This window comes from Myodes glareolus, chromosome 14, assembly GCF_982192425.1.
Source record: "Myodes glareolus chromosome 14, mMyoGla1.1, whole genome shotgun sequence".
Lineage (NCBI taxonomy): Eukaryota > Metazoa > Chordata > Mammalia > Rodentia > Cricetidae > Myodes > Myodes glareolus.
Genome location: NC_142039.1, coordinates 66,330,743 through 66,355,923, shown reverse-complemented (window position 1 = coordinate 66,355,923; position 25,181 = coordinate 66,330,743). Strand labels below are relative to the sequence as shown.

Below are 25,181 nucleotides of genomic sequence, written 5' to 3'. Positions count from 1 at the left end.
CCCAGAGAATGACACGAAAGCAAATAAATGGAAAGACTAGATACAAGACATTTAAAACATCAATTTATTCTTTATTGCCAAGATTTATAACAAATTATTTAAAAGTAAAGGCCAATTTTTAGTCCCCATTTAGTTACTTGTTCCATTTCACTCTATGCATACTAAAGTCAGATATGTGAAAATACCTGTTAATGCTCAACATTAATCTGATTTATGATGCAGAAATTAAACACTCAGTTGGTACATCAATTGTCACTCTTGTCAAAGCAGCTTATTTGTATAATTCACAAATAGGTTATTAGGACAGTCAAAAGGCAAAATTTAAATTCAGGGGCAGACCATATTTACTTGATTGACCAAAATTTAAAAATCAAACAGCCTTCATTTCTATAATACTTCAAAAAAATTTAATGTATGGTTTTTGAGAAATACTTTCAAAGATACCTACATTGCCAGCATTACAATCTGATACTTTTAGAGTTACCCTACACTGTTCATATACCATCTTCTGGCATCACATCTGATACTTTTAATCATAATTATTATAATGGTCAAAGAAGTTTAGTTACTAGTTACTATCAAATTCACATATATAAGCCAAGTGTGCTCACCCTTTCCCAGTTTTTTGAAACTCTTGATGTGTTGATTTTGGTTTATCCTCAATATAAAATTTCTATGACACTTAACATACCAAAAATTGATGACACTTTCAGAGCAAAGCAGAACTGGGCAGTCCCCTCCAGTGCTGCCACCACTGAACAGACTGCTCTGTCATGCTGCCTGGCTGAACACTGACATTCTTTAGTTACAAGTGTAAAGACACCTACCTACATGAGTTTAAAAATTGATCTGCACAAAAGAAATTAAAAAATTATATACAACAAATTGGTTTTTAAAAATACAAAAATAACATCTGTCACTTCTGTCATGCTGACAACTTGACATATATACGCATGCAGAAAAAGTTCCAACTCGGTCATCTGAACGGCTGTGCTCTAATATGATGAACAAACTGCCACTACGTTCACACTGACGGAAGGTGTATTCAAAATATTTCATATACTAAATACTGCAATAGTCTCTGCATGTATAAATGCTGGTTATAATAGTTTTTGCTTTGATTAAAAGTGTCTTAAGCTAACATTAAGTGCACTAAAATCCACAACAGTTCAGAAATCTATGACCTTACAATAAAGAAATCCAAAATGTACAACTATAAAAGCAAGAAACAATTACTGCCATGCAAGACTTAAACTGAAAACTGCAAGGAAATGCAATTTAAAACAGCAAGCTCAAATATATTTAACACTCAAAGGGTCAGCAGCGAGTTCTACCAACAATAGACTTAAAAAAGAAAATATTCTCTTTGCTGGTATAAATCATATCTTCAAATCTGAGAGCAAGCCACCTGTCCTCTGGTTTAAGAGATTAGCTGCAACAAAAAAAGAAATCACTTTACCACACCCAACACAAAATCAATTATGCATATATCATAAAATCTTACTCATAAGATATTAATGTGACCTTGGGAAATCAGGTGAGCTAAATATGAAGCAGTGGTTACTGCTGACCTTATCATGCCTTGGAGTGAGCTGTCTTGAAGCTAGTGAGTACCATTCTCAGAAACAAAGCTACTATGTGCCTATGAACCTATCTTAACCTAGGCTAAGTAAGGCTTTATCAAAAAAAACTGCTCAAACTTACTAAATGTATTTCTTCATCTATGCTTATTAACAACTCTGCTGTCTCAGATGTGAATTTTTTCACTGTCATTAATAACTAAAAATGCAATAATTTGATACTTTTGGTTTCTATGCCAAATGATCAAATAAGGAAAAATTAGGAAATATTTACCTCTTTTACAGTTGTTTTAATGAAATCTTTCCTCTCAGTTAAATCATAAGCAGGATAGTTTTCATATACCTAAAAACATTAAAAGCAAATTTAAAAGTCCATAATACTGTTTTTTTGGATTAATAAACATAGATAAGTGTTCCATGGTTCACAATAGACTTATACCTGCAAATGAAATTTAGTAATATTGTATTCAGAGTAATATAGTCAAGTGACATTCCCAGTGCTTTTATAACTTCAGAGTAGTAGTGAATCAAAACCACAGGGACTGGAAGGCTATCTGTGGAGTGTCTTTTAGAGGTCCTAGTCTCCATAGCACCCAATATTCTGCTTAGAATTCTACAGTTTGAACTTCAACCTCTCTATATATGTAATTCTCTTAATTAAATCATGAAAATTCAAATGGTCTCTTAAGTGCTTTACTCCTAGAATTTAAACTAATCTGTCCCCAACTTTCTTAGTCTCAAATCTATTGCTTAATTTCTAGTCTGAACTCACAAGCCTACAAATACCCTGAAGCTGAACTCCTGCCCTCATTTAGGGCCTATAAAACTTTTGCTATAAATAGACAAGCAACAAAATGCTTGGAGCCTTGTTAGGCAGAGTTTGTTACAACTATGCAACTGTTCAGATGTATGAAACAGATGTAGTAGGTATACAAGTAGGTGTAGCTTCATTGTAAAACTTTATTCACAAAATATAGTAATATTGGATGACTTAGCCCACGCCTATAGTTGGCCTGACTTTGCAAACATGTCTGCCACTTACACCATTGCAGCTATCCCTTGTTTGGCTATAAAACTACAACCCTTAATATATTTAGTAAGTTGTACTAATTTCCTTTGGATAGTCATTTACACAACTTCTGATTTTTCAGTATTTATAGACAAAGTTGAATGAATATTCACATTGGCATCATACAACTATGCCTTTAATGAGAGGCCTTGAAATGGAATTGCTAAGTTAAAGGGGATGTACCATCTAAATTCCAAGAAGCTGTTACAAATAGTACGTGATTTTCTACATTTACTAATATTGAAAACTGTCGATCTCTATAGTGCAAATACTATTATTTCCCCAGTCATATACCAGTTGCTTTTCTACCTCTATTGTCTTTTGTCAAATCACCTTTTTTGATGTTTGTTGGGTAACTTTAGATAATGTAAATATTGAGTCTGGAGTAAAACATTCTTTTAATGCTAGCATTAAAGCATGAGCTAGAGGCCATCCTAGTTTACAGAGACCCTATCTCCAAACAAACAAAAGTAGCTATTATGATATGTTCCTTTCAACTATCTCAATATTCTATCCAGATTCTCAATTACCTTAGTTTCAAGAAAGTTAGTTCCAAGGCACTTACAGATTTTCAAACCTCTAGTTCTCTCCTTACTTCAATAAAGACTTCCTTGCCAGACTAGTTTTAAGACAAATTACTGTTTCTTACAGTCATTAGATCATGTGGTACTGGCATACTTAAATATATCAAAGTGATAACATTGAAAATAAAATTAACATGCAATTAGAAGTATGCCATTGTTCTTCGACAATAAAGCAGTGGCTTTTAACCTGGGAGTTGAATGACCCTTTCACAGGAGTTACCTAAGACCATCAGAAACATGTATTTACATTATGATTCATAACAGTAGCAAAATTTTAAGTTATGAAGTAGCGACAAAAATAATTTTATGGCTAGGAGGCACTACAACATGAGGAAGTAAATAAAGGGTCAAATCATGAAAGTTGAACGGCTATAAAGGGTTTATTATTTTATTATTATTCTGTTTATTTATTACTGTTTATTTATTATTTTGGGACTCAGTGAATAATTCTAGATGCTTTTGCATACTCTTAAGCCCTGGCCCCCATCTGATCCCAGGAAGGAATGTATGCTCTGTGGTGCTGCACTCCTCCCGAAAGTGTTCAAACAGTTTGCACACACCCTCTGCTGGGTATTTCTCCCTGTCACTGAACTGCCCGCATATTTAAAGACAAGTAATAACTTCTCTGCTTTATCTCTTCACACCTAGTCTTACCTTGGCATGTAGTAAAGGCTCAACTGAATGTCTAATAATTTAAAAATAAGTTCAATAAAAGTACAGGCCATTTTACCTTTGGTGTATTTCATATTCAACTTCATTTATTCGTAAGAAACTAGATTTTTTTTCAATCTCCAAATCTATCTATAATATGGATAATGACTCATTCAAGAGTAACATTTCCTGAAACGTATTAAAAGAATTCCAGAGAAGTTTAAGTTAGTGACAGTCATCTGCACACTAAGTAAGGTGACTTCTGAGATGCTCTTTAAATAATATAAGCCAATAATGCATCACTAAGTTTTCAGACCAGGAAAAGTCTGTGTTGTGAAGCACATCATTTTAATTTACTGACTATTCATAAAAATGTTTAGAGATGTTTGATTGTTTTATGATTACTACAGTACCCAGTACCCACAAGAGGGCCTGAAATAGTAGTTCAATACTCTCTGAATGGATACATAAAAACATGCACTAACAGTTTCAAATTAAGTGACTTCTAAGTCAAAGGAGAGTAACTAGAGTATGTGTGCCCAATTACCTCTTTGCAAATCTGCTTCATTGTGACTTCTTCCAAGTTAGCATCAGCCAGTAATTTCTTCACTGTTTCCTTTAATTCTTCATCTGTAGGTGGTTTTTTCAATTTTTTAATTAATGGTTCATCATCAGAACTGTCTTCAGATTCAGATTCTAAAAGTTAAGATACCAAGTATGAATAACTTTTTTCGAAGGTGTAAGACAAGTAAAATAGTCTTTAGGTTTAAGAGAACATAAGCCCTCCCAATTATAAATCATTTAGTTTTAATTTTAAAATAAAAAAGTTCTACCTTAAAATTACAAAGCATGCACTAATTTTTTTTTTTTAAGATTTGAAAACTGGCATGCTATGTCTCAATGTTCTTTGCAGCTGTCTTACACACACACTTAAACATGTACATGCATATGGTGTCCCCAGAGTTGCTGTCGTCATTTCTAACGTACCTTTTTTGGAACTGTTTTGATTCTTCTTGGTAGTGCTGCTATCTGCCTTCTTAACATTAGCACTTTTTACAGACTTATTACTTTTAGCAGCAGCTTTTTGTTTTGCTTTTTCTTTTTTAGCTGTCTTTTTTGGTGGTTGCTAGAAGGGAAAGGAAAGCACACATAGATGAGTCACTACTATTTTCCCCTCTCCTTTCTCACTGTAAATACTAGCTATGGCTGCTTAAATGTAAATTGTTAACTGTTGAGAATAACTGTACCCTAACACTATTTATTTCAACGTAAATAAGTCATCTACATTATTCCACTTAATTGGGACTGAAATAAAATTCAAAATCTTCTACTCTTCCCCAAATAGAATCCAAGCTACAAGGAGACAAGCTTGTGTTCACTAATAAACCCTTAACTTCGAAAATTAGTTCCTGGCATACAGCAGTTGTTCAGTAAAAATTTGTGAATATGAAGAAAACAGACTCAGTGAAGTCATCTTGTTCCTAATCACATCAATAAGCTATGTCTTGAACATAGATCCAATTCCAGAACACATGCTCTTAAACACCAATCCACAAATTCAAAAGCTAAATGCTGGACATTTGGACAAATTACAGTGTATAAATTCTAGCTTATAAGCACTTTGTTCCAACTAAAGTCTCTGAAACTTATTCGACTTAACAAAAGAACCACAGATAAATTCTCATCTTTATACATCATAACCACCACAAATAGCTAGACAGAGAATGTTCTACACTCCTGATTTTCAGGTTATACAATATCTGCTTTTTGTAGTCTGTGAGATACTGCTGCAATACATACTGAGACTAGTTTTGAAGGATCTTTCTGTCACTAAAGCCTTATATTACTGGTACGTTATACCTCACTTAACCCCTTCAAAGACAAATACTGTGCTCAATCTGTTCTTCAGATCAAATTGTTTCAAAAATCTAGGTGGACTTATACTATTATATGTAAGTGGAATTAATTCAATTTTTACTGTCTTTTTCTTTCTGTTACATTACCATTGTGCAAAATCTACATGAACCTAGACACACCCTGTAATACTCAGTAATATTCTATTGGCTGGGCACTAACTAGCAGACCTTTCTATTTTGGCTGCGACTAACAATATATAAGTGGTATTAGGAAGCAGATAAAATATGGGAGTGTTACCAAGCAGCATCAATAGAATTAGTTTTCTCATGACTAACTTAAATGAATATTTTTTAATTAATGTCCACCTACTTCATGTAAACTCCAGTAGGCACTTAAAGGGAATAATAAAGGTTCAGCTTTTAGTAGAATACTCTTATTACACAGAATCAAATATTCATTATCACTCTTCAGTCAAAGGCTAAAAAAATCTGGCCTTGAGTATAAGAAACTAAGTTATACTACCCAAAAAGTTGTGAGAAGTAAGCAATAAAACAACATACTACTACACTGCTACTCAATCTCATTACATTAAGTAATTTGAATTAGGTAATTAAAACCAAGGTTATGATTAAACTTTTAGTAGACATACACAATATGATTAATTTTAAACCTATTAATTGGTACAAATTAGTGGTTTAACAAAGTATAAACATCTGTGGTGATAAAAGGGTAGGGGAGGAAATGAAGCCATTGTTAAATAAAATGTTGCTTCTGAACAAATATATACATCTTTCTATATTTAACACCATGGCTTTTAAAAGACAGCTAGCCTATTGTTTACCAAAATTTCTAAGAGTGCAATCAGACCACACAAGAACTATAGAACAAGGTAAATTATAGTTCAGAGTAACAGGGTCTTGAGGTACGTTGCTTTCAAATTCCAGCCTCAGTTCATCTCCAGGCCTTACTTTCCCCAATTATCAAATAAAGGAACTGATCTAAGTCTTTATGAGGGTTAATGTACAACTTGTGAAAATACTGCCATCATTAAAATACCATCTACAAAGTGCTCATTTTGCGATTGAGAAATTCCTCCAATATGCAAATCAATTTCCCCAAAATGTGATATTGTAAAATGTCTTTAAAAACAAGGTAGCTACTACAGAATGGGAATTATAGAAATGATACCTCACTAACCATGATACATCATACTTAATCACACTAGTAGATACGACTCGACTCACAAACATTAATTTCCATAAATTTATACTGGATTTCACTCATTTTCATTAATCAGTTGTAAATTTTTCATGACACACTTAAGGCAGAAACTGATTTAGACTTGATGACTCAGGAAATAGTGAAGACTGAACAGTAAACCAACAAGCTCAAACTTAAGTGGGACCCAACATCCAGTTCACAGAAAATAGCGGATGAACTCACATCTTGTCTTTAGCTCCTACAAATATTAAGAATCACTTTCACCTACCCTGAAGATGAAGTTATTAGGTACAGATCATTCAAACAACATCTCAGTTTTGGGAAATGGACAATTTCAGCAGTTAAGGCAAATAAAGGTCACTGGTATTTGGAGGTGTAAATGATGGACGCTAAGAAGACAAGTTAACCACACCCATTTAAAGTTTACACTTATTTTCAATCCTTATCAAAATCTTAAGAATCTAAAGTCAGCTTAAGGATCAACCCTCAATATCTCACAATGTTACCAATTTGATTACTTCATAATCCCACAATACTTGGGCTATAAATCATTAATCCTAACCTTGTGAAAGATACAGTACAGAAGTGAAGAACATGCGCTTACAATCAAGCTTTGCTTTAAATTGACTTCACTGTTAATTCTGCATTCTCAGGCAGATTACTTACCCTTTCCAGTACTCTTTTCCTGGTGAGTAAAAATGCATATAAGAATGGCCCCATAAACTGGGTGGTGGTGGGGCATACCTGTAATCCCAGCACTCAGGAGAGAAAGGCAGGCGGATCTTTGTGAGTTCGGGGCCAGCCTGGTCTACAAGAGCTAGTTCCAGGACAGGCTCCAAACCTACAGAGAAACCTTGTCTTGGAAAAAAACAAACAAACAAACAAAACCTAAGTAAATGTGCCCTATATTATTAGCTCTTGGAATAATAAGAACCTGTTGGAGAATATTATTTTCAGGTGTGCTACTTTTGTTTACGCTGCATTTGTTTAACTCTGTGAAGCTGTGCTACTCTGCCTGTCTAAAACTCCTGATGGTCCTAATAAAGAGCTGAATGGCTAATAGCGAGGCAGGAGCAAGTATAGGTGAGGCTGGCAGGCAGAGTATAGCCTGGTTACTTATCATACCGACCTAATTCGCGACATAGGCTCCCCAAAAAGACAAGAATAAAACACCGCACAACAAAAATCACCCAGCTATGTGTTCCTTTAAGCTAGGGATGAAACTGTAAATTTAAGTGGTATACCACAGCCTATTTGCTATATGCTGAATACAGATCTTTTTCTATTAGAAAGCAGTACTAATAACGGATGTGTTACATTTGACTAAACCCTTTTTCCTAATCCTATGTGGCCAACCCTCCCATTCACTAATATATGAGGATATCTATGGTTACTGTTACTAATGTCTTGATCTCTACTACAGAGCTTAGAACCAGTGCTCAGTAACTGCTACACAATTATTAAAGTGGGAAGTGATACTCAAGAACTAGATACACTTTAAAAACTGCCCCAAAGTTCCCTTGTTAGTCATCTTGCAAAAGCCACACATGGATTTGTAACAACACTATCTCCTGGTGTAATTTACATGTATAGACTGTATTTGAGAAAGAGGAAAGGGAAAAAGACCACTGTATCAAACCATCCTTGAAACTAGGGTGGCTGAAGCAATAGAATTACAAGCCCAAGGCCAACAAGGAATAAAACAACACTTAAGAAAAAATAAAAAGAATCATAATAATGCTTAAACTATATAAATAAAAGTGCACATCTTATTCCCACGAAGACCAACTAGAATAAATTTAAGATGTGAAAGATTCTTTTTTGTTGTTTGTTTGGAGACCGGGTTTCTTTGTGTAGTGTTGTCTCTCCTGGAACTCCTTCAAGTAGACCAGGCTGACCTCAAACTCACAATGATATGCCTGCCTCTGCCTCCTGAGTGCTGGGATTAAAGGTATGTACCACTACACCAAGCTGTAAAAGATTCTTAATAGACACCTTTGTTATTTAATCAAATAGATGCTAAGACTAGGTCTTTTTACAAAATGAATGTGGAAAAAAAATTAAGTTTCAATGGATAAAAAGACAGAAAAGGCTAGTTCCCAAACTGCAACTTTTTTCCAAAGATGTGTGTGTGTCTGTCTGTCTACTGGGTACCCAAGGAGGCCAGAAGATCTGATCCCTTGGAGCTGGAGTTACAGCTGTCTGACATGTGGGTTGGGGTCTGAACTTGAGTCCTCTGGAAGAGCAGCAATGCTCTTTAATGGCTGAACCATCTCTCCAACCCAAAGGATTAACATAAATCTTCAAAAATTTGAAGAGGATTTTTCCATGTATAATCAAGAAATGGCACAAGCACTTTTTGCCAAAAATCTTGTGAGAACAAAGCTTACCTATCTGTTATAGGCAGCAGGGCTCTTGGAGGAGGGTCACCAAAAAAGATGCCTGTCACAGAGCCAGAATTCTGTCCTCACAGCAGAAAGGTTGTACTGGGAGAATAGATGAACAAAATAAAAAATTAGCTTAAAATATATGATTCTTCTAACTTGGTTGAAAAAACCCAGAATGACAAGAAAAAATATGTAATTCTAGTTTGAGTTCACAAAATGAAGTTTAAATGGATTTTTATCAAGGTGATCTTTCAACTGTAATTTCCAATAAAAAAAGATTATTTAGTTCTGTAATTTCCTCCGTTCATATTATGAAATATTAAGGAATAGCAGAACATGTATGTCCACATCCCACCACTATCAAGAAATTTTTTCAACTAAAAAGGCAATTTAACAAAAAATTCCAATTGCAGGTTTCTCTGAATTGTAGAATTTCTAAATGAACAACAATCCCACTTTTGATTCTTTTTCCTATAAAGTCAGGAAACAACATGGCTTCCAAAAAAAAGTAAATCCACATCAGATTTGCAGTGTAGCAGCCACTAGAAGTAAAGTACTAACACCTGGATGTCTTCATTTGTCCCTCACAGCTAAACAGGGAACATTGTGGTCAATGTCACACAGGTCACATAGAGCCTATGAAGGTATCCCTTCCAAGGGATAAAGAGAAACACTGTTAAGACAGCCTGTTAACAGCCTTGCTCTTCTTTGTCTGTAACACTGATGAATATCTGGACATAAACCATCACCCTGTGATCGTATTAACTCTGATGAGGATGCTGAGAGAAATCAAGATGGAACTGACCTGGAAACTCCCTCCCTCCCTGTCAGCTAGGTATACTGCCAGAAGGTATAGACATGGGGGGGGGGATAAAATAAAAGCTGTAGGGCCCGGGTCTACCCTTGCTCCTGGGGTGCATCTTGAGGACAGTTTCTGGTCAGCCAGCTAAAAAATCCTGTTTGTTCCTGTGCTCCCTCTACCTCGCCTGGTGATTAGCTGTAGGGCATTGTTTCATCTTTGGGCTGATCTCCTTTGGAATGACCCAGGTCTCTTGTGTGTTCTTTCAATCTCCAGGCCCTTGCCCGACTTGCGAATGGTACAGTGGCAGGCGAACTGTACCGAGGGGGTAATACAGAATTGGGTGTTACAAAAAGCTATGGATATGAAGGCTACTGGGAGAAAACACATTATTACTCTGCTACAGAACACATGTGTACTACAATACCAGTTCATCAGGCAAGATATACCCACTAATGTAATAGTGGAAAAATAAAATTATTTTCCAGATGAACCAATCTGATGCGACCTACACAGGAAAATATATATACATATACCTAGATACTGTAAAAAACTGGTCAAGAGCCTATGGCTGAGGATCAGGACCCACAGAAGGAACATATTACTAATGTTCATCTACATGAATAGTCAGATTGCATTCTAGTTATGTGTTTATATCCAGATTAGGGTAGCTCTCATCCTAGGGCAGAAAAGCACCTTTTTACAGAGGGTAACAGTTAATACAATGAAACCTATCTGGTCAAAGCACAGAAAAAATGATGAACACCCATCCTTAAATAGGACATCTATATCAACTCCTACCCAAGGTTCAGGGAACATGACAGAAGAGAGAACAGAATGAATTCAAGAGCTGAAGAATGGGGTTGATTGTCATGAAACACAGCCATCCAGACAAGACACTACCACAGCAACCACAAACATACATACAGCAGCTACATACAAGATTGGCCCAACTTTTCATCATGGATAGTAGAGACCCTTCCTTAGGAGCTGATGACTATTAATGGTAGCATTTTTTAATCTAACCATTGGGAAGAGGATTCAGAAGGAAAGAGGGATACCAGAGGGTAATGAGGGGTGTTAAAAAGCACAATACACTTTTATCAAAGAAAGGAAAGAAGGAAGGAAGGAAGGAAGGAAGGAAGGAAGGAAGGAAGAAAGAAAGTAAGTAAAGAAAGAAAGAGACAGACAGACAGCCTGCCCAGTGGTGGTGGTGGGTGCCTTTAATCCAAGCAATCAGGGAAGCAGAGGCAGGTGGGTCTCTGGCATTCAAGGTCAGCCTGCTCTACAAAGTTCCAAGCTAATCAGAGATACACAGAGAAACCTTGCCTCCAAAACCCAATCAAAAAAACAGAAAACAAAGTGTCACAAAATACTATTCCTTTTACCAGGGTTTACCTTTCTAAGTCAATTAGAACTTTCAGAAACTAAACCGGTCATAAAGTATGTATGTAGTTCTAAATTTAAAGGTCTTTTAGAGCAATATAAAATTAATCTTACTAGAGGGAAATTTACTAAGGAAAAAAAAGTGTCTATAGACTTTACTGGAATCGTATCTTATAAAGCTTGACAGGATAAACTCATACACGAAAAAAATTACATTTTGGGGGGCTGGTGAGATGGCTCAGTGGTTTAAGAGTATTGACTGCTCCTCCAGAGGACCAGTGTTCAATTCCCAGCACCCACTTGGGTAACTCCAGTTCCAGAGAATCTGACATTATACCAATGCGCATGAAATAAGGTTAAATAAATTTTTTTTAAAAAATTATATTTTTATATGGTGAGAGGTGATGTCTGCAAATCATTGTCTTCTTTCCCCCCATGGATTTCCACCATTAGACCTAGGTTTCCTAGTTTATGTCACAGGAGGAGAAAAAAAAAACTGATTTACATTGGACAGTTCATTTGTGCCTCTTCCTAAACTGTATCTGGCAACAAGACTGGATTTAGGAATGGTACTTGGAATAAAATGTCTTCTTTTGGGGGAAAAGACCTTTGAGACAGGTTGTCTCTCTACAGTTCTGGCTGTCGTGAAACTCATTCTGTAGACCTGGCCTCTGCCTCACGAGTTGGGATTATAGGCAACCGCTGCCATGCCTGACTAAGGATTCTAACAGTAACAGTATCAACGAATACAGAATGTATGTATTTTGAAGTCATTTAAACTGGCCCTATGAGGTTGCTTCCAATTTTACTAATGGGAGATTGAGTACAGAAATTAAGTAATTTGTACAAATATAGTGAAAAACCAGGGATTTGAACCCAGTTCCCAAACCTATTTTGTTTTATGAAGACAAAACAAAATTTATATACTGTAGTAACTTTAATAATTTAACTTTTCATGATTTGTCCTTAAAGTATTAGAAACCATTAAGGACATATGGTAAATGAGCAAAATATTGGACAAGGAAAATAATTAGTTTAAAATCGTGAAGGTTAGTGAGGTAGTTCATGCCACATAAGCATAAAGACTTGAATTCAATTTCTATCACCCACATAAAAAGCCAGGCAGAGGGATGCAATGGCGATAATTTTAATGCTAGGAAATAGAAGAATCCCTATGGCTTCCTTGACAGCCAGCCTAACCTAACCTATCCCAGGTCCCAGTGGAAGACCCTTTCTCAAAACAGGTGGATAGAAGCAGGGTATAGTGATATATGCCTTTAATTTCACCACTAGAAGGACAAAGGCAGGCTATCTCTATAAATTCAAGGCCAGTGTGATCTACACAATAAGATCTAGGCTAGAGGGTTTGGGAGCAATGGCTCGACAGCTGCTCTCTGGCATCCACATACACAAATCTGTCACAATAATATACGTACATATAAACAAATGTTTTCCTCTCAGTTATCAAACCATAAAAATCTGAGAGTTCAGAGTATTCATCTTCCCTCCACACCAAAATACAGTAGAGGTTGGAGGGATGGCAGAGGAGGTTAAGAGCACTTGTTCTTTTAGGAGACCCAGTTTAATTCCCAGCAACCATGCCAGATGGCTTACAGTCACCTGCAACTCCAGCTTCAGGGGACCTGATGCCCTCCTTCTGGCCTCAGAAGGCACTGTACTCACACACACAGACATGCATATGCACATAACTAAAAAAACTGTTAAATGTATGAAGTACCTGTAAGATCTGCAAAAAAATTATTACATTATGAAAATAGCTCATACTCAGATTCAGAGGCACCTTTAATAATCTGACATTAGGAGCTGGAGAGATGGCTGAGCTCTTCTTCCAAGAGAGCTGGATTTAATTCCCAGCACCCATATGGCAGCTCACAACCGTGTATAACTCCAATTCCAGGGGACCTAATGCCCTCTTCTGGCCTCTGTAGGCAACATACATTAAAACAAGAATGAATTTTAAATATCTCAGGTCAAATAAACACACACACACACACTAATATTCAAATAAAACAAGTATATTACGTACCTTCTCAAAAAAGGTTTTATTTTTAATTATAAGTATGCATGTGTATTTGTGTGAGAATGTATAAATGAGTTTAGGTTCCTGCAGAAACCAGAAGAGGGCATTATAACCTCTAGAGTTGGAATTACAGGCAGTTCAACCTGGGTACCAGGAACTCTGTTCTTCTGCAAGGGTAGTATAAGCTCTTAAACAACTTCCGCGTTCCAGCCTCATAATTTACCTTATTTGTCTAATTCTGTGGTGTTCAGTAGATAAAAAGCACCCTTCCCGACCACATAAAGTACATTTGTTAGTGTTCAAAGATATTTCTGGCTAGTACAGAAATGTGTGGTGCTTCCCACAAGAAAATATCTAGACTACAATATCAATCCAGGATTAATCAAACCTATAGAATAAATTTATAGAATTAAGTTCAAACCACTAAAGAAAATGAAAAAAAATAAAACATGGCATACTAAACATCAGTAAGAACAGGAACTCACTCACCTGCTGTACCTATTTTCCCTGACCCTTGACTGAGTACAGATACAGCAAAGGCTAAATGTCTTAACACTTTTCCTCCTACCTCATATGCACTATGGAAGCATTTTACAAATATGTGCAAACAGAAAATGTCCCATTTCTAGGTGACATAAACTTCAAATGCTATTACACTCATTAAATAATTCCCCAAAGATCAAAGGAAAATGACAACCTTTAACACTTTACTTTTTGCATCAAATTACATCAGTTCAGGTCAATTATAAAATATTGAGAAAACCTCCTAAGAATGTGCTCCCATGGGCTGGAGAGATGGCTCAGTAGTTAAGAGCAATGGCTGTTCTTCCAGAGGTTCCATATTCAATTCCCAGCACCCACACGGCGGGGGGGGGGGGGGGGGGGGGGTTGCGGCTCATAGTCACACGTAACTCCAGTTTCAGGGAATTCTGATGTGCTCTTCTGGCCGCTGCAGACAGCAGGAATGCATGTAGTGCAAAGACATGCTTGTAGACAAAAGACCCATACATAAAATACTAAGAAAAAGAATACACCCCTCTGTGTTTCTGTTTAGTTTTGCTGCTTCCTTTCCCATTTCTCTCTGGATAGTTCAAGGCACACTTCAAATCTAGGTCACAAACTCAGCTGTTTTAAAACTTTGAAGTTTGATGGGGGGGATTATAAACCTGCTCAATTATTTACGTAGCTTTCATGAAAAAGAACTAACATTGCTGGTGGGTGGTGGCATACACCTTTAATCCCATCACTCAGGGGGCAGAAACAGGCGGATCTCTCTGCGTTTGAGGCAAGCCTGGTCTACAGAGTGAGTTTACAGTGAAACCCTATTTTAAGAAACAGTGAAACCCTATCTTAAAAAACAAGACAGAACACAAAGAAATGACATCGAACTATTTGCTTATTTATATAGCAAGATATTTATCTCTCTGATAGAAAATAGAGAAAACAACAGTTAAAAAAATGTATCTTACCTCCTCTTCACTTTCTTTCTCATCTTCTGAAGACTCTTCCTTATTTTTCTTCTCATCTTCGTCACTACTGGATTCATCTGACAGAATTTCAGGACATTTGGTTTGCTTTGACTTCCTTGTTGTTCCGGAACTGTTCCGTTCCTTTTTACTACCTTTGCTTGAAGATTTTTTGGATTTTGGCAATGGCTTTATATATATATATAGAGAGAGAGAGAAAAAAAAACAAAACTTAGTAACATCAATAAGGGCATTTCTAAGTCAATCAACTTGTTCTGATAATTACGTCAACTCAAATTCTGTCAGAAAGCATTTAAAGGATTAGCAGAGAAATCATCTTTAAATGTGTCAGGCTACCTAAAACTGCATTACCAGTTCTCTCAAATGTCTTGTAAACATCTGGCATAACCATCTGCAGAAGGTATGGTTGGTTCTGAAAGGACTAAAGTATGCACTGTAATGAGTTCAGGTAGTGTCTACATTTGATCAAGACAATAATTGACACCAGACTTAATGTAATTCACTTTTACAAGCAATAAAGATACCATTTCTAGGAGCTTCTTGCTTTAATTAATCAAAGGAATGGCAACAACTATGCAGAGAAAATAAAACTTAATTAGCAATCATATATCCTCAATTTATACTACCTCTTTCAGCAATGCCAAGTTCTCAGCAACATCTTTCAGTATGGAATAAATGTTGAATAAGTTAATTATGAAAGTAATAACAGGCATGAAATAGGTTAAAGTGTGATATATACCTTCAGTTAAACCGTATCCATTTCTAATCACACGAGAAAAATTATTTGATAAGTCAATGAATTTAAATTTATTTTTCAATGCTTTCTTAGGAGTAGTTGCTAAATTCTAAAACTTAAAAACTGTGTATCAGTCCCACATAACCATTTCCTCAATGTATTCCCCTTATTCCAATGCCTTCCAGACAGAAAACACAAAGAAATATCTTTGTGACATGTAGGTACTTTTATCTTTTTATTTGTTTGTTTTTTTGAAGCAGGGTTTCTCTGGGTAGCCTTAGGACACCGGAACTTGCTCTGTAGACCAGGCTGGCCACTAACTAGAGACCCGCTGCTAGGACTAAAGTGGGATCAAAGATGTGCATCACCACTTTTCTTTCTGGATTTTTCAAGACTGGGGTTCTTCTCTGTGTAACAGCCCTAGCTGGACTGGACCTCCTGGAGTTCCGCCTGCCTCCGCCTCCTAAGCACTGGGATCAAAGCTGTGTGCTGCCACCACCAGACTACTTTTCTTAATCTTGTACTACTCACACCCGATTTGAAGGAAAATATGCTATTTTATATTATGAAAATATTACAGTTCTGTCCATGAAAGGCATATATTTTAAATGCAGATGACATCACTAATTATCAACACAATTCTGTGGCTAAATTACCATTCCAGTAAGAGAAAGGAAAGGCTGTTAATAACCATTTTACTGAGATGGTAAAAAACAGATCCTTACTTTGCCAGAAGGCTTTGGATGCATTAAGAAATTCAAGATCCTCTTCACTAGTTTGCTGTTCACGCCTGATCTCTCTAAGTCAAGAACCTCACAGATGCTCTTTAGCATGGCATTTCTAAACCTGAAACAGAAAGCAGGGAAAAGGGTAACTAACTACACATGAGTTCATAAATAATCTTCATGATATAGAGCCAGAAAAATTGGTCTGCTTTGTTTCCATAGCAGTTATAAGTATTTCCCTGTAGGTTACTCTTATTAATTACCTGACCACAGTGTACAACCATTAGAAAATGAGTATTTACCAACAATTGAAGTAAATTCACTGGAAAATTACCTAAATTTCCAATACTACAAAATTAATGGACTTGAAAATTGTTTAAATTAGTAATTCAGCATTACACTGTCTCAATGAAGACCTAATTTTTATTTAAATTCTCTATCTACAGGCATTTAGTAAACAAAAGTTCTAAGGTTTGTCATTTTGCTAGCATTATGGAAAATGACAATTTCTCATCAAAGATGAGAACAAATGTTCAAGGCAAGTTTAAAACACTTAAGAAGAAATAGTAACAGCAGGGAACAGAAATACATTTCATTACATTTTCTTCAGACTGTATGAGCTTTGAACTCTCAGATTACCTGTATCTTCTGGAAAATGAAGTTTTAAGGGTTTTCAATAATTTTAAGTCATTATTTACTGGAACATAACAGATAACCCAAGGTGATGCTATGAAAGACTTGTCAAGTACTAACTTAAAATTAGCAATCTACTAAAAATGAGTAGTCATTCATTTTTAAATATTAAAGATAAGCTTATAGCATTATCAACCATTAACAATATTTATAAAAATAACTTACTTTTTCAGCATTTCTTCCTTCTTTTTATACTGGGTACTGCCTTTTTCAAATGGAAAGCCACTAAACTGACCCACATTCTTCTTTAATGAGGACACCTGAAAATATTTTTGATATTGTTAATGCTACTATTCAGTAATGTACAAATAAAAAAATTCAAAGATAGTGTCTTTATTTTCAAAGCCATCACCCAAGTTAATTTACTAAACAAAACTGAAAAGTATGTGCTACTGACATATTAACATTACAAAAATTCTACAAACTGAATTAATTCTTTGAAAAGTTTGAATCTGAACGTATTTTCACCTAGCAAGTTACCAGAATTGTTTCTTATGTAGGGGTAGAAAGTTACTAGTCAATGAGTACTTTTTAAAAAGCAAATAATTTTAAGTACTCCAAAAAGTTAATTCCATTCACTAGTTATGGAACATGTGTAAATTAGATTATTGTGCCAACTGAGGTTAGCACATGTTAAAATAAACTAGACCGTGCTTCAGACAGCCTTAATAACATCTAACTTGTTTTACACAACTCAAAGCAAAGCTTCTTATTTCAAATACAGTCAGTGTCATGGGCTGAAGAAATGGTTCACTTGTTAAGACCACTGGCTGTTCCTCCAGAGGACCCAGGTTCCATTCCCAGCACCTATATGGTGGCTGGTTCACAACAATCTGGAACTTCAGTCCAGGGAATCCTAATACCCCCTCAGGTAGCAGCAAGCACACAACAGACAGGCACTAGGGAAAACACACATACAAATAAAACAATCCCTTTCTTTTCAAGTAGTGATATGTAGAGCAATTAACATATCATTTGGCAAACAACTTTCACCCACTTTTATGAGTATTACAATTACAAGGGAGTATTTATTATGAGTAGTCAAAACACTGAAAACCAAATTTATTCTAATACAGTTTTTTAAAAAAAATCACTAAAATCACAACAGATTGTATTATATAATTTAGATTTTCAGTTTGGAACATTTTTGTTCTTGTGGTTATGGTGTTAGAAACCCAACTTAGGGCCTTGGGCATGGCAGATAAGCAATCTATCTCTGAACTACTCATCTATCCCAGGTTGGGATGAAAAACAAGAGAAAGCCCTAGGTACTGTCTTGTTAATAACCAGCTACTTGCTAGGCGGTGATGCACACTTTTAATCCCCACACTGGACAGACAGGCAGGCAGATCTGAGTTCTCAAGGTCAGCCTGGTCTACAAGAGCTAGTTCCAGGATAGGTTCCAAAGCTACAGAGAAACCCTGCCTGGAAACCCCACCCACCCAAAACAAACAAAAACAAAAAAATAAATAAAAATAAAATAAAAGGAAAAGATAACAAGCTACTCATACTACAAAAAGTCCGTGTCTGAATTTACTCACTGGTATCTGACCATTAAAGTCTTACAGGATTAAAATTATGGCTCTATAGTGAAGCATCTTAACATATTAAGTATCAAAAACATAGGGAAAATGTTCAAACGTCTTACTGTGCCTGGTCTGTTGTAAAGCAGTTTGTGTAGATTTCTAAGTTCATCAGTTTTTTTCTTACTCAGAAAGAAATGTATCCTTTCAATTTCACAAAGTTTCTGACCCTTCCCTGGAAAAAAAAAATCATAATTAAGTACCTAGGCCTCATTAATATTTAGTTACCTTAATGAAAATTATAACTACAACATAGTTTGTATAACTTTATGTTAATAGAAGTTTAATTCATGGAAATTAATGTTTAATTTTGGGAAAATTAAAATTATCCCAAAATAGACCACTACTTCCTAAACACAAAGAATGCTATTACCAAGTATTTGCTAATCACTTTCCTGCCTAATTGGGCATTTTCATTATAAAAGAAATATAGAATAAACTTACCTTGTGCAATTGTAAATGGCTCTCTTTGTAAGGAAGACACCTGCATTGTCAATCTTTCTACTTTCTTCTTTTCTCTCTTGCCCTCCACAATGAGACTCTTTTCTAGGAATTAAATGAATAACTTTTAAATTCTTAAATAACAAAAAGCTAAAATAACGTGTCAGCTTTATAAACAGGTGGGGAAAAAGAGCTCCCAAACCCAATACCATACTTTCCCACTAAGCATGTCTTAAGAAGCAAATGACATGAAACACTGTGGAAGATTTTAATTACTTAAGTTTGTCAAGCACCCAGTCTAAAATAACAAAAATTCTTATCCAATTACATTAAAATCTAGTCACTGGACTCTTGAAAAAAAAAATTACTTAGTTCCTCACTAACCTTTTTGATACACAAGAGAAATTTATTTAACATGGACTAAGCAAGAAGATTAGTATTTTAATCTCATTATTTCATTGTTTGTGGGGCTTTGAACTCTTCTAGTTTTTCATACAAACATATATTTTAAGCTAAGCAGCCATACTACTGTGTTTTAAGCGCTAGCGCATATTTCCCTATCCGACTATACTTTGGTACCTGTTTTGTAGTATGATAATTATATTCATGACAGCTGTAAGTCACTCTAACAAAGTTAACTACTGCTTAGTCCAGACTTCTGAGAAAAACCCAGGAAATATCTAATATATAAAGCTTAAAATATGGTTATATTTATCAAAAACTACTTATTGATTAAAACCCAGTCAACAAAATAATTAATTAATTAATAAAGAATAAATAATATCCCCAAAAAGTTTTGTGAGTTGAATAGGGATTATTTTGTGGTCAGGGAGGAAAAAGGATCAAAACATAAGTGTAGGTTTTACAAAATAGTTCAGATTTGGGGCTATATAATGGTAACTTATGCCATTCACTTGCTTTGAATCAGGATCTACAAACTAACAATTACTTAGTCCAACCCTGGAGTAGAGTTTTCAAATTAATGTAGGCTGGCTGTAACCTGAACAACTCCTCTATGTCCTACAGGAACCCAAACAACACATCTGAGACCTTATAATCTTCTCCAAGCAAGCTTGTTCCCGTCTGTATTTGTTTTCTGGAGAATAACACCCAACCCTATAGACAAAAGCTGACAGTCACTGCTCCAGTGCAGTCTGTCTCATCTTCCACACGGTCTTGCTAACAATGCTTACTTCCCAGACTTCAGTAACTTCATCGGCGTGGACCTTTCTATCATTATACTGAAGGTATAGTCTGGGCTAAGTAGAATTAAAAACTGACAATTCCAGCATCTCAAGCACCTCAAGAGAAAAAATGTGTTATAATGAATTAGTTTTGAAACTATTAAGGACTAAACCTACAAAGAAAGTTTTTAAAAATAACTGACTTATACTCAACAAAATCCAGGATTCTGTGAGTTATTTTTAGCCTCAAAAACATGTTTTGGCCTTTTACAGTGTATTTACATAACTTCTCAATTTCTTTCTGCCCAAGGAAACTCACTACCTCTAATACCAACTTTGGCCCCCTAGGAAGACAAAAAAAAAAAAATAGTAAAATATCAGAGGTCCAAGTGCTAAGAAAGTCTTAACAATTCTGACAAGGCAGCCAACTTTCAATTATTAGATTGCAAGTAGTCTCAAGGTAATTTAAACAATTCGTATTAAGATTTATAATTAAAGCAAGTGCTGTACTTAAATGACACACTCCCATAAGGTCTTAGGGCACATACCACTTCAAATAAAAAGTATACCTTGTTCCCCTAGCCCATATGACATTTACAAAAAGAAAGGACAGCTTGGGACGAGCGCTTGAACCCTGAGACCTGCTCTGGCCATTCGCAGTCAAGCTGGACCCGACCAGCACCGGAATATGTGAAGAGCGGTATCTGGGGTGTTTTAATATGAGAATGTCTTGGGAAAACTCATGTACCCGCGGAGGGACAGCAATAAGCATCCCGGGCACCTGACAATCCTCCTGCGCGTCTCTAAGCGTGCTGCCCCGTTCAGCCTCTGCTCACACAGCGCTGGTCATCACCACCGATCTCTGAACAGGATTAGCTCCAAAACCGAGACCGCTGTGGGTTCACGGTCTAACTTTCAGTTCAGTTTTTATTTCGGTCTGAAACCACTTTCTCCAACAGCAGCAGCTTTCACGGGTGATTCCTAGGCAAAGAAGAACGCGCCCACGAGAACCCTCCCTCCAAAATCGGCAGCCCCCGAGGGCTGGAAACACGGAGCCATTTCCAGGATGAGCTAGCATACCTGTGGTGTTAGGTTACAGCGCGGAACTCAGGGAACTTCAAAAGGCCAACGCTGCAGACTGAGATTAGCACAATGCAACACTCGCGCCCCACACAGCAGAGGCGTGGAAGACAGATCTCAGCCTTACAAACTTCCTGCCAGGTGACCAAGTGTTCAGATGGCACAGCGCGAAAACTCAGCTACACTCGCCATCGCAACCCTGGCAAACGCTCAAAGCGAAATAAGAAACAAGAAAAATCCCAATATTCTCTGCCACTGATGGTTGGCAAACGTACACGACATCATTCGCCTGAAACCAACCACTCCGACCTGCTGCCTCCGAGCGCCAAAAAGCCAGAGCACCGCTTCCCAAGGGAGGGGGGAAGAAAAAAACTTTTGATGTGAAAATTCCACCCGTGAGGGATGCGCGTCCCTGCCCACCTTTCTCTTCCTCCTCGTCGTCCTCCTCTTCTTCTTCCTCCTCCTCCTCCTCACTCTCGTCCCTGGGGCCCGGCATTTCGGGCTCCTTCTCGGACGCGGGCTGCGTTGGGCCGTCCTCTGCCTCCGCTGCGGGGGCCGCCGCCGTCGCCATGCTGCTGGGGACCTGCGGGCAGAGAGGAAGCCGCACGCTCCGGTTGGTTCGCTCGCTCCCTCGCTCGCACCGGCGGGACCGCGGCGACCGCTCGGCGGCAGCTGCTTCCCGAGGCGCCCACTCCGGAGGCTCAGCCACTCCGCCCGCCTCCCCGGGGATGCCCGAGGCGGGAAATCGCACCGCCCTCCTGCCGCCGGCGCGCGCGCTCCCGCCCGGCCTGCGCCGCGCCGCGCCGCACCGCCCCGGGCCGGACCAGGCCAGTCCGGCCAAGGCGAGCCTCGCCGCGCGCGCCGCGCGTCCCCTCCCCCGCGTCGGGCCGCCGGGCGGATGGCCGCGTCGTTTCCCTCCCCCCACCTCCCGACCGCCGCGGGGGCAAAGCCGCCACGCCGCTCCTCGCTGCGGCCCTCACCGCGGGTGCGCACGAGGAGGCCGCCGCCGAGTGAGAAGGCGCGCGGGCCGAGGTTCTCGCGCCGCCGCGCTCTCGCTCGGCTCCTCAGAATCAACAAGATTTTCAAAATGGCGGTTCGGGAAGCAGAGCGGGAATGCGCCGGCCAATCAGCGCGCGGAGCTGGGAGTTGGCGCGCGCGGGCGGGCGGGGCGGGGAAGGCGGTACGGCGGGGCGGGGCGGTGTCTCCCGCCGCGTCCCGGGTGGGCCTGCGGGGGGCTTTGGGCGGCGGGACGAAGCGGGCTCGGTGGGCGTTCGGCTTAGCGGGTGCGAGCGGGGCTTCCGCGCTGCTCGGACGGGCGCTAGGGGGCCTGAGAGCTGCCCGTCGCCCTCTGGTCCTCCCGGGAGAAGATGACCGTCCTGGGCCGCCGAGGGACGGGTGGCGGCTGGAGATGACAAAGTTGACGGGATCCGCAGAAGTCGCTTTCACCGACGTGGAGGGGCTTGGACCGGGAGCCATCTCGTTTGCCTCCTAGAGGCCGTTCAGGAGGAAGGCTCCCAAATGTGACCTACTTGTGAGGATTCGCCTGGCCTGTACAGGGCACCCTGTCATGGACCCACTACGTTAAGTGCTCACACCACCAGCGACGTAAATAGGTTTCACACAAGTGCATGAAAGGGACAGTCATTCTTCCCCTTTCTCTCCCCGTAGGTTTCTCCTTCCTGTAATGCAAACCGGGTATCTGTCCAGTTCACACCCTCTTGCCCCGAATTCTAGGGAAACCCCACCCGCTTTTTAGATTCCTCTCTTCCAAAACTCACATTAAGTCACGTGCTCTACTACATGCGTGGCTTCATTTTCTCCCTACCCCGAGAACACTGGCTGCCCAACTGATTTTTTTTTAATCCTACACATTTGGTGGAAATATGATTAGTTACATTTGTGGCAATGGAGTCCAAGTTGCAGGACAAAATTCAGACTTTTTTTTTTTTCTCTTGTGTCGCTTTTTAGTGAAGCAAAGCCCAGTTATTTCTGCTTTCATTCGGACCTTGGGTCGGTAGCCCAGTTATTTCTGCTTTCATTCGGACCTTAGGTCGGTCATCATGCTGCTGATTCCGCTCACATCCCATGCACTCTCCTCTGAGACAGTTTGGACTGCAGCACAGCCTTCCAAATACTAACATGCCTGCTACTATTCACACCCCAGCCAAAGTGATTCTGTTTAATTTGACACTCTCTTCCTTAAAAACCTCTTATGACCCTATCATACTTGGAATAACCTCCAAACTACTTCTCACAATGTGTAAGATGCTACATAGCCCAGCTCCTGACCTCTGTCTGCCAGCTCTCTGACATAGTCGGCCATTTAGTCTCGCACGCAAGACTGTCATTCATACATACCATCTTTCCGGTTAATCTTCAGTTAACCTGCTCCTTCCCATCACATATTTCTGCTCAAGTAGTTGACCTCCCTCAGACCATCACCTCATTTGGACACCATTCTCATTCGTTCATTCCTCTGTCCATCACTAGAGGCTGGAGAAGGGCTGCGTGCCTGCCATCTTGAAGTAGACTGTGGTTGAGACAGTGAGCAAACACAAGCATATATTGTGTGGCAGTGATGTAACAATTAAGGAGATAGGAGAACCCGCAGGGCAGGTGAACTCTTCTTTTAAAATGTCAATGATTAAGGGAGGTTTTGTTAATAAAATGACATTTGGAAAAAGAATTCTGAATGGAAGCAGAGAGATGGGGTATGCTCTGAAGAATTATCTAAATTACTGGATGTGGGAAATGAGTAAGAAATCAATGATTACTGGGTTTTGATTCAGACAACTGGAAGAACAGAGGACCTATTGGGATGGGGAAGACTTACAGAAATGGGATAGGCAAATTTTGTAATTTTTTTTTTAGGGAGGAATTTTTTTGTGGGAGGTCTGGATTTACTTTATTTTAGATATGTTAGGATTGAGATTTATGGTCATCAAAATGGAAAATGCCAATAAACAGTTGGATATGAGTATCTAGCATTTGAAGGAAGAAGCTGTAGCTCAGGATAGTAAATTTAGCAGCTGCAACATGTAGTTGATGTTTAAAGATCTGACACTGGACGATGTCACAAACAGAATTTATAAAAGTAGCGATGAGAAATTGATAGAAGCAGCAAGGAGAGATAATTTCAAAACAGTCTCTGACTGCTCCAGGGTTTATGGGTTCAAGAGAGGAGGGCAAGCTAGCCAAGCAGCTGGGCAGCAATAGCCAGGGGTGGAGGAGAATCGAAAGCTGGGTCCCAGAAGCCAGGAAGACAAACTGTCTTCCGAGGAAAGAGTGACCAATTGGGTGAGACGTGAACAGAGAATTGACCTAAATATAACAACATTCTCTGACCCTGCAGAGCTGTCTCCGTTAGGTAGTGGGTATAAAGGTATCGGGAGTGGGAATAAAGAGCCAAGTGGACAAAAGGGAATTCAGACACTTCGAAGGAATTTGACTTTCCAGTGGGTCCAAGAGAGCAGGAATTCAAAGGGACTCTGTTTTTTTTAAGAGGAAAATGTGACTATGTTGTGCTAGGATTGAATTGGTAGAGGTTAAAATTGATGATGCAGTGGAGAGAAGGGCCAACAGCTCGAACCACTAACGTAGGTTTGTCAGGTTGGGTTCTGTGTGGGCAAAGGCAGAATTGGAGCACTAAATATATTTTTTTTAAGTCGTCAAGAACT

At 38.6% G+C, this 25,181-nt stretch overlaps 1 protein-coding gene across 2 annotated transcripts; it reads right to left on the bottom strand.

The window, feature by feature from the left end:
* Nucleotides 1-50: 50 nt before the first annotated feature.
* Dek (DEK proto-oncogene) lies at nucleotides 51-22,605 on the bottom strand. 2 transcript variants are annotated; one of them, XM_085699496.2, is made up of 11 exons: nucleotides 22,485-22,605; nucleotides 21,925-22,087; nucleotides 19,244-19,345; nucleotides 18,865-18,974; nucleotides 17,382-17,476; nucleotides 16,524-16,644; nucleotides 15,045-15,230; nucleotides 4,872-5,010; nucleotides 4,432-4,580; nucleotides 1,855-1,923; nucleotides 51-1,432 (listed from the first exon to the last, which is right to left on the bottom strand). In XM_085699496.2, the coding sequence occupies exons 2-11, from the start codon at nucleotides 22,073-22,075 to the stop codon at nucleotides 1,421-1,423; spliced, it is 1,134 nt and encodes a 377-aa protein (XP_085555622.1). In that variant the 5' UTR covers nucleotides 22,076-22,087; nucleotides 22,485-22,605; the 3' UTR covers nucleotides 51-1,420. The 2 variants fall into 2 exon arrangements, with proteins under 2 accessions (XP_085555622.1, XP_085555621.1); XM_085699495.1 differs by lacking the exon at nucleotides 51-1,432 and having other exon boundaries at nucleotides 1,825-1,923.
* Between the last annotated feature and the right edge of the window lie 2,576 nt (nucleotides 22,606-25,181).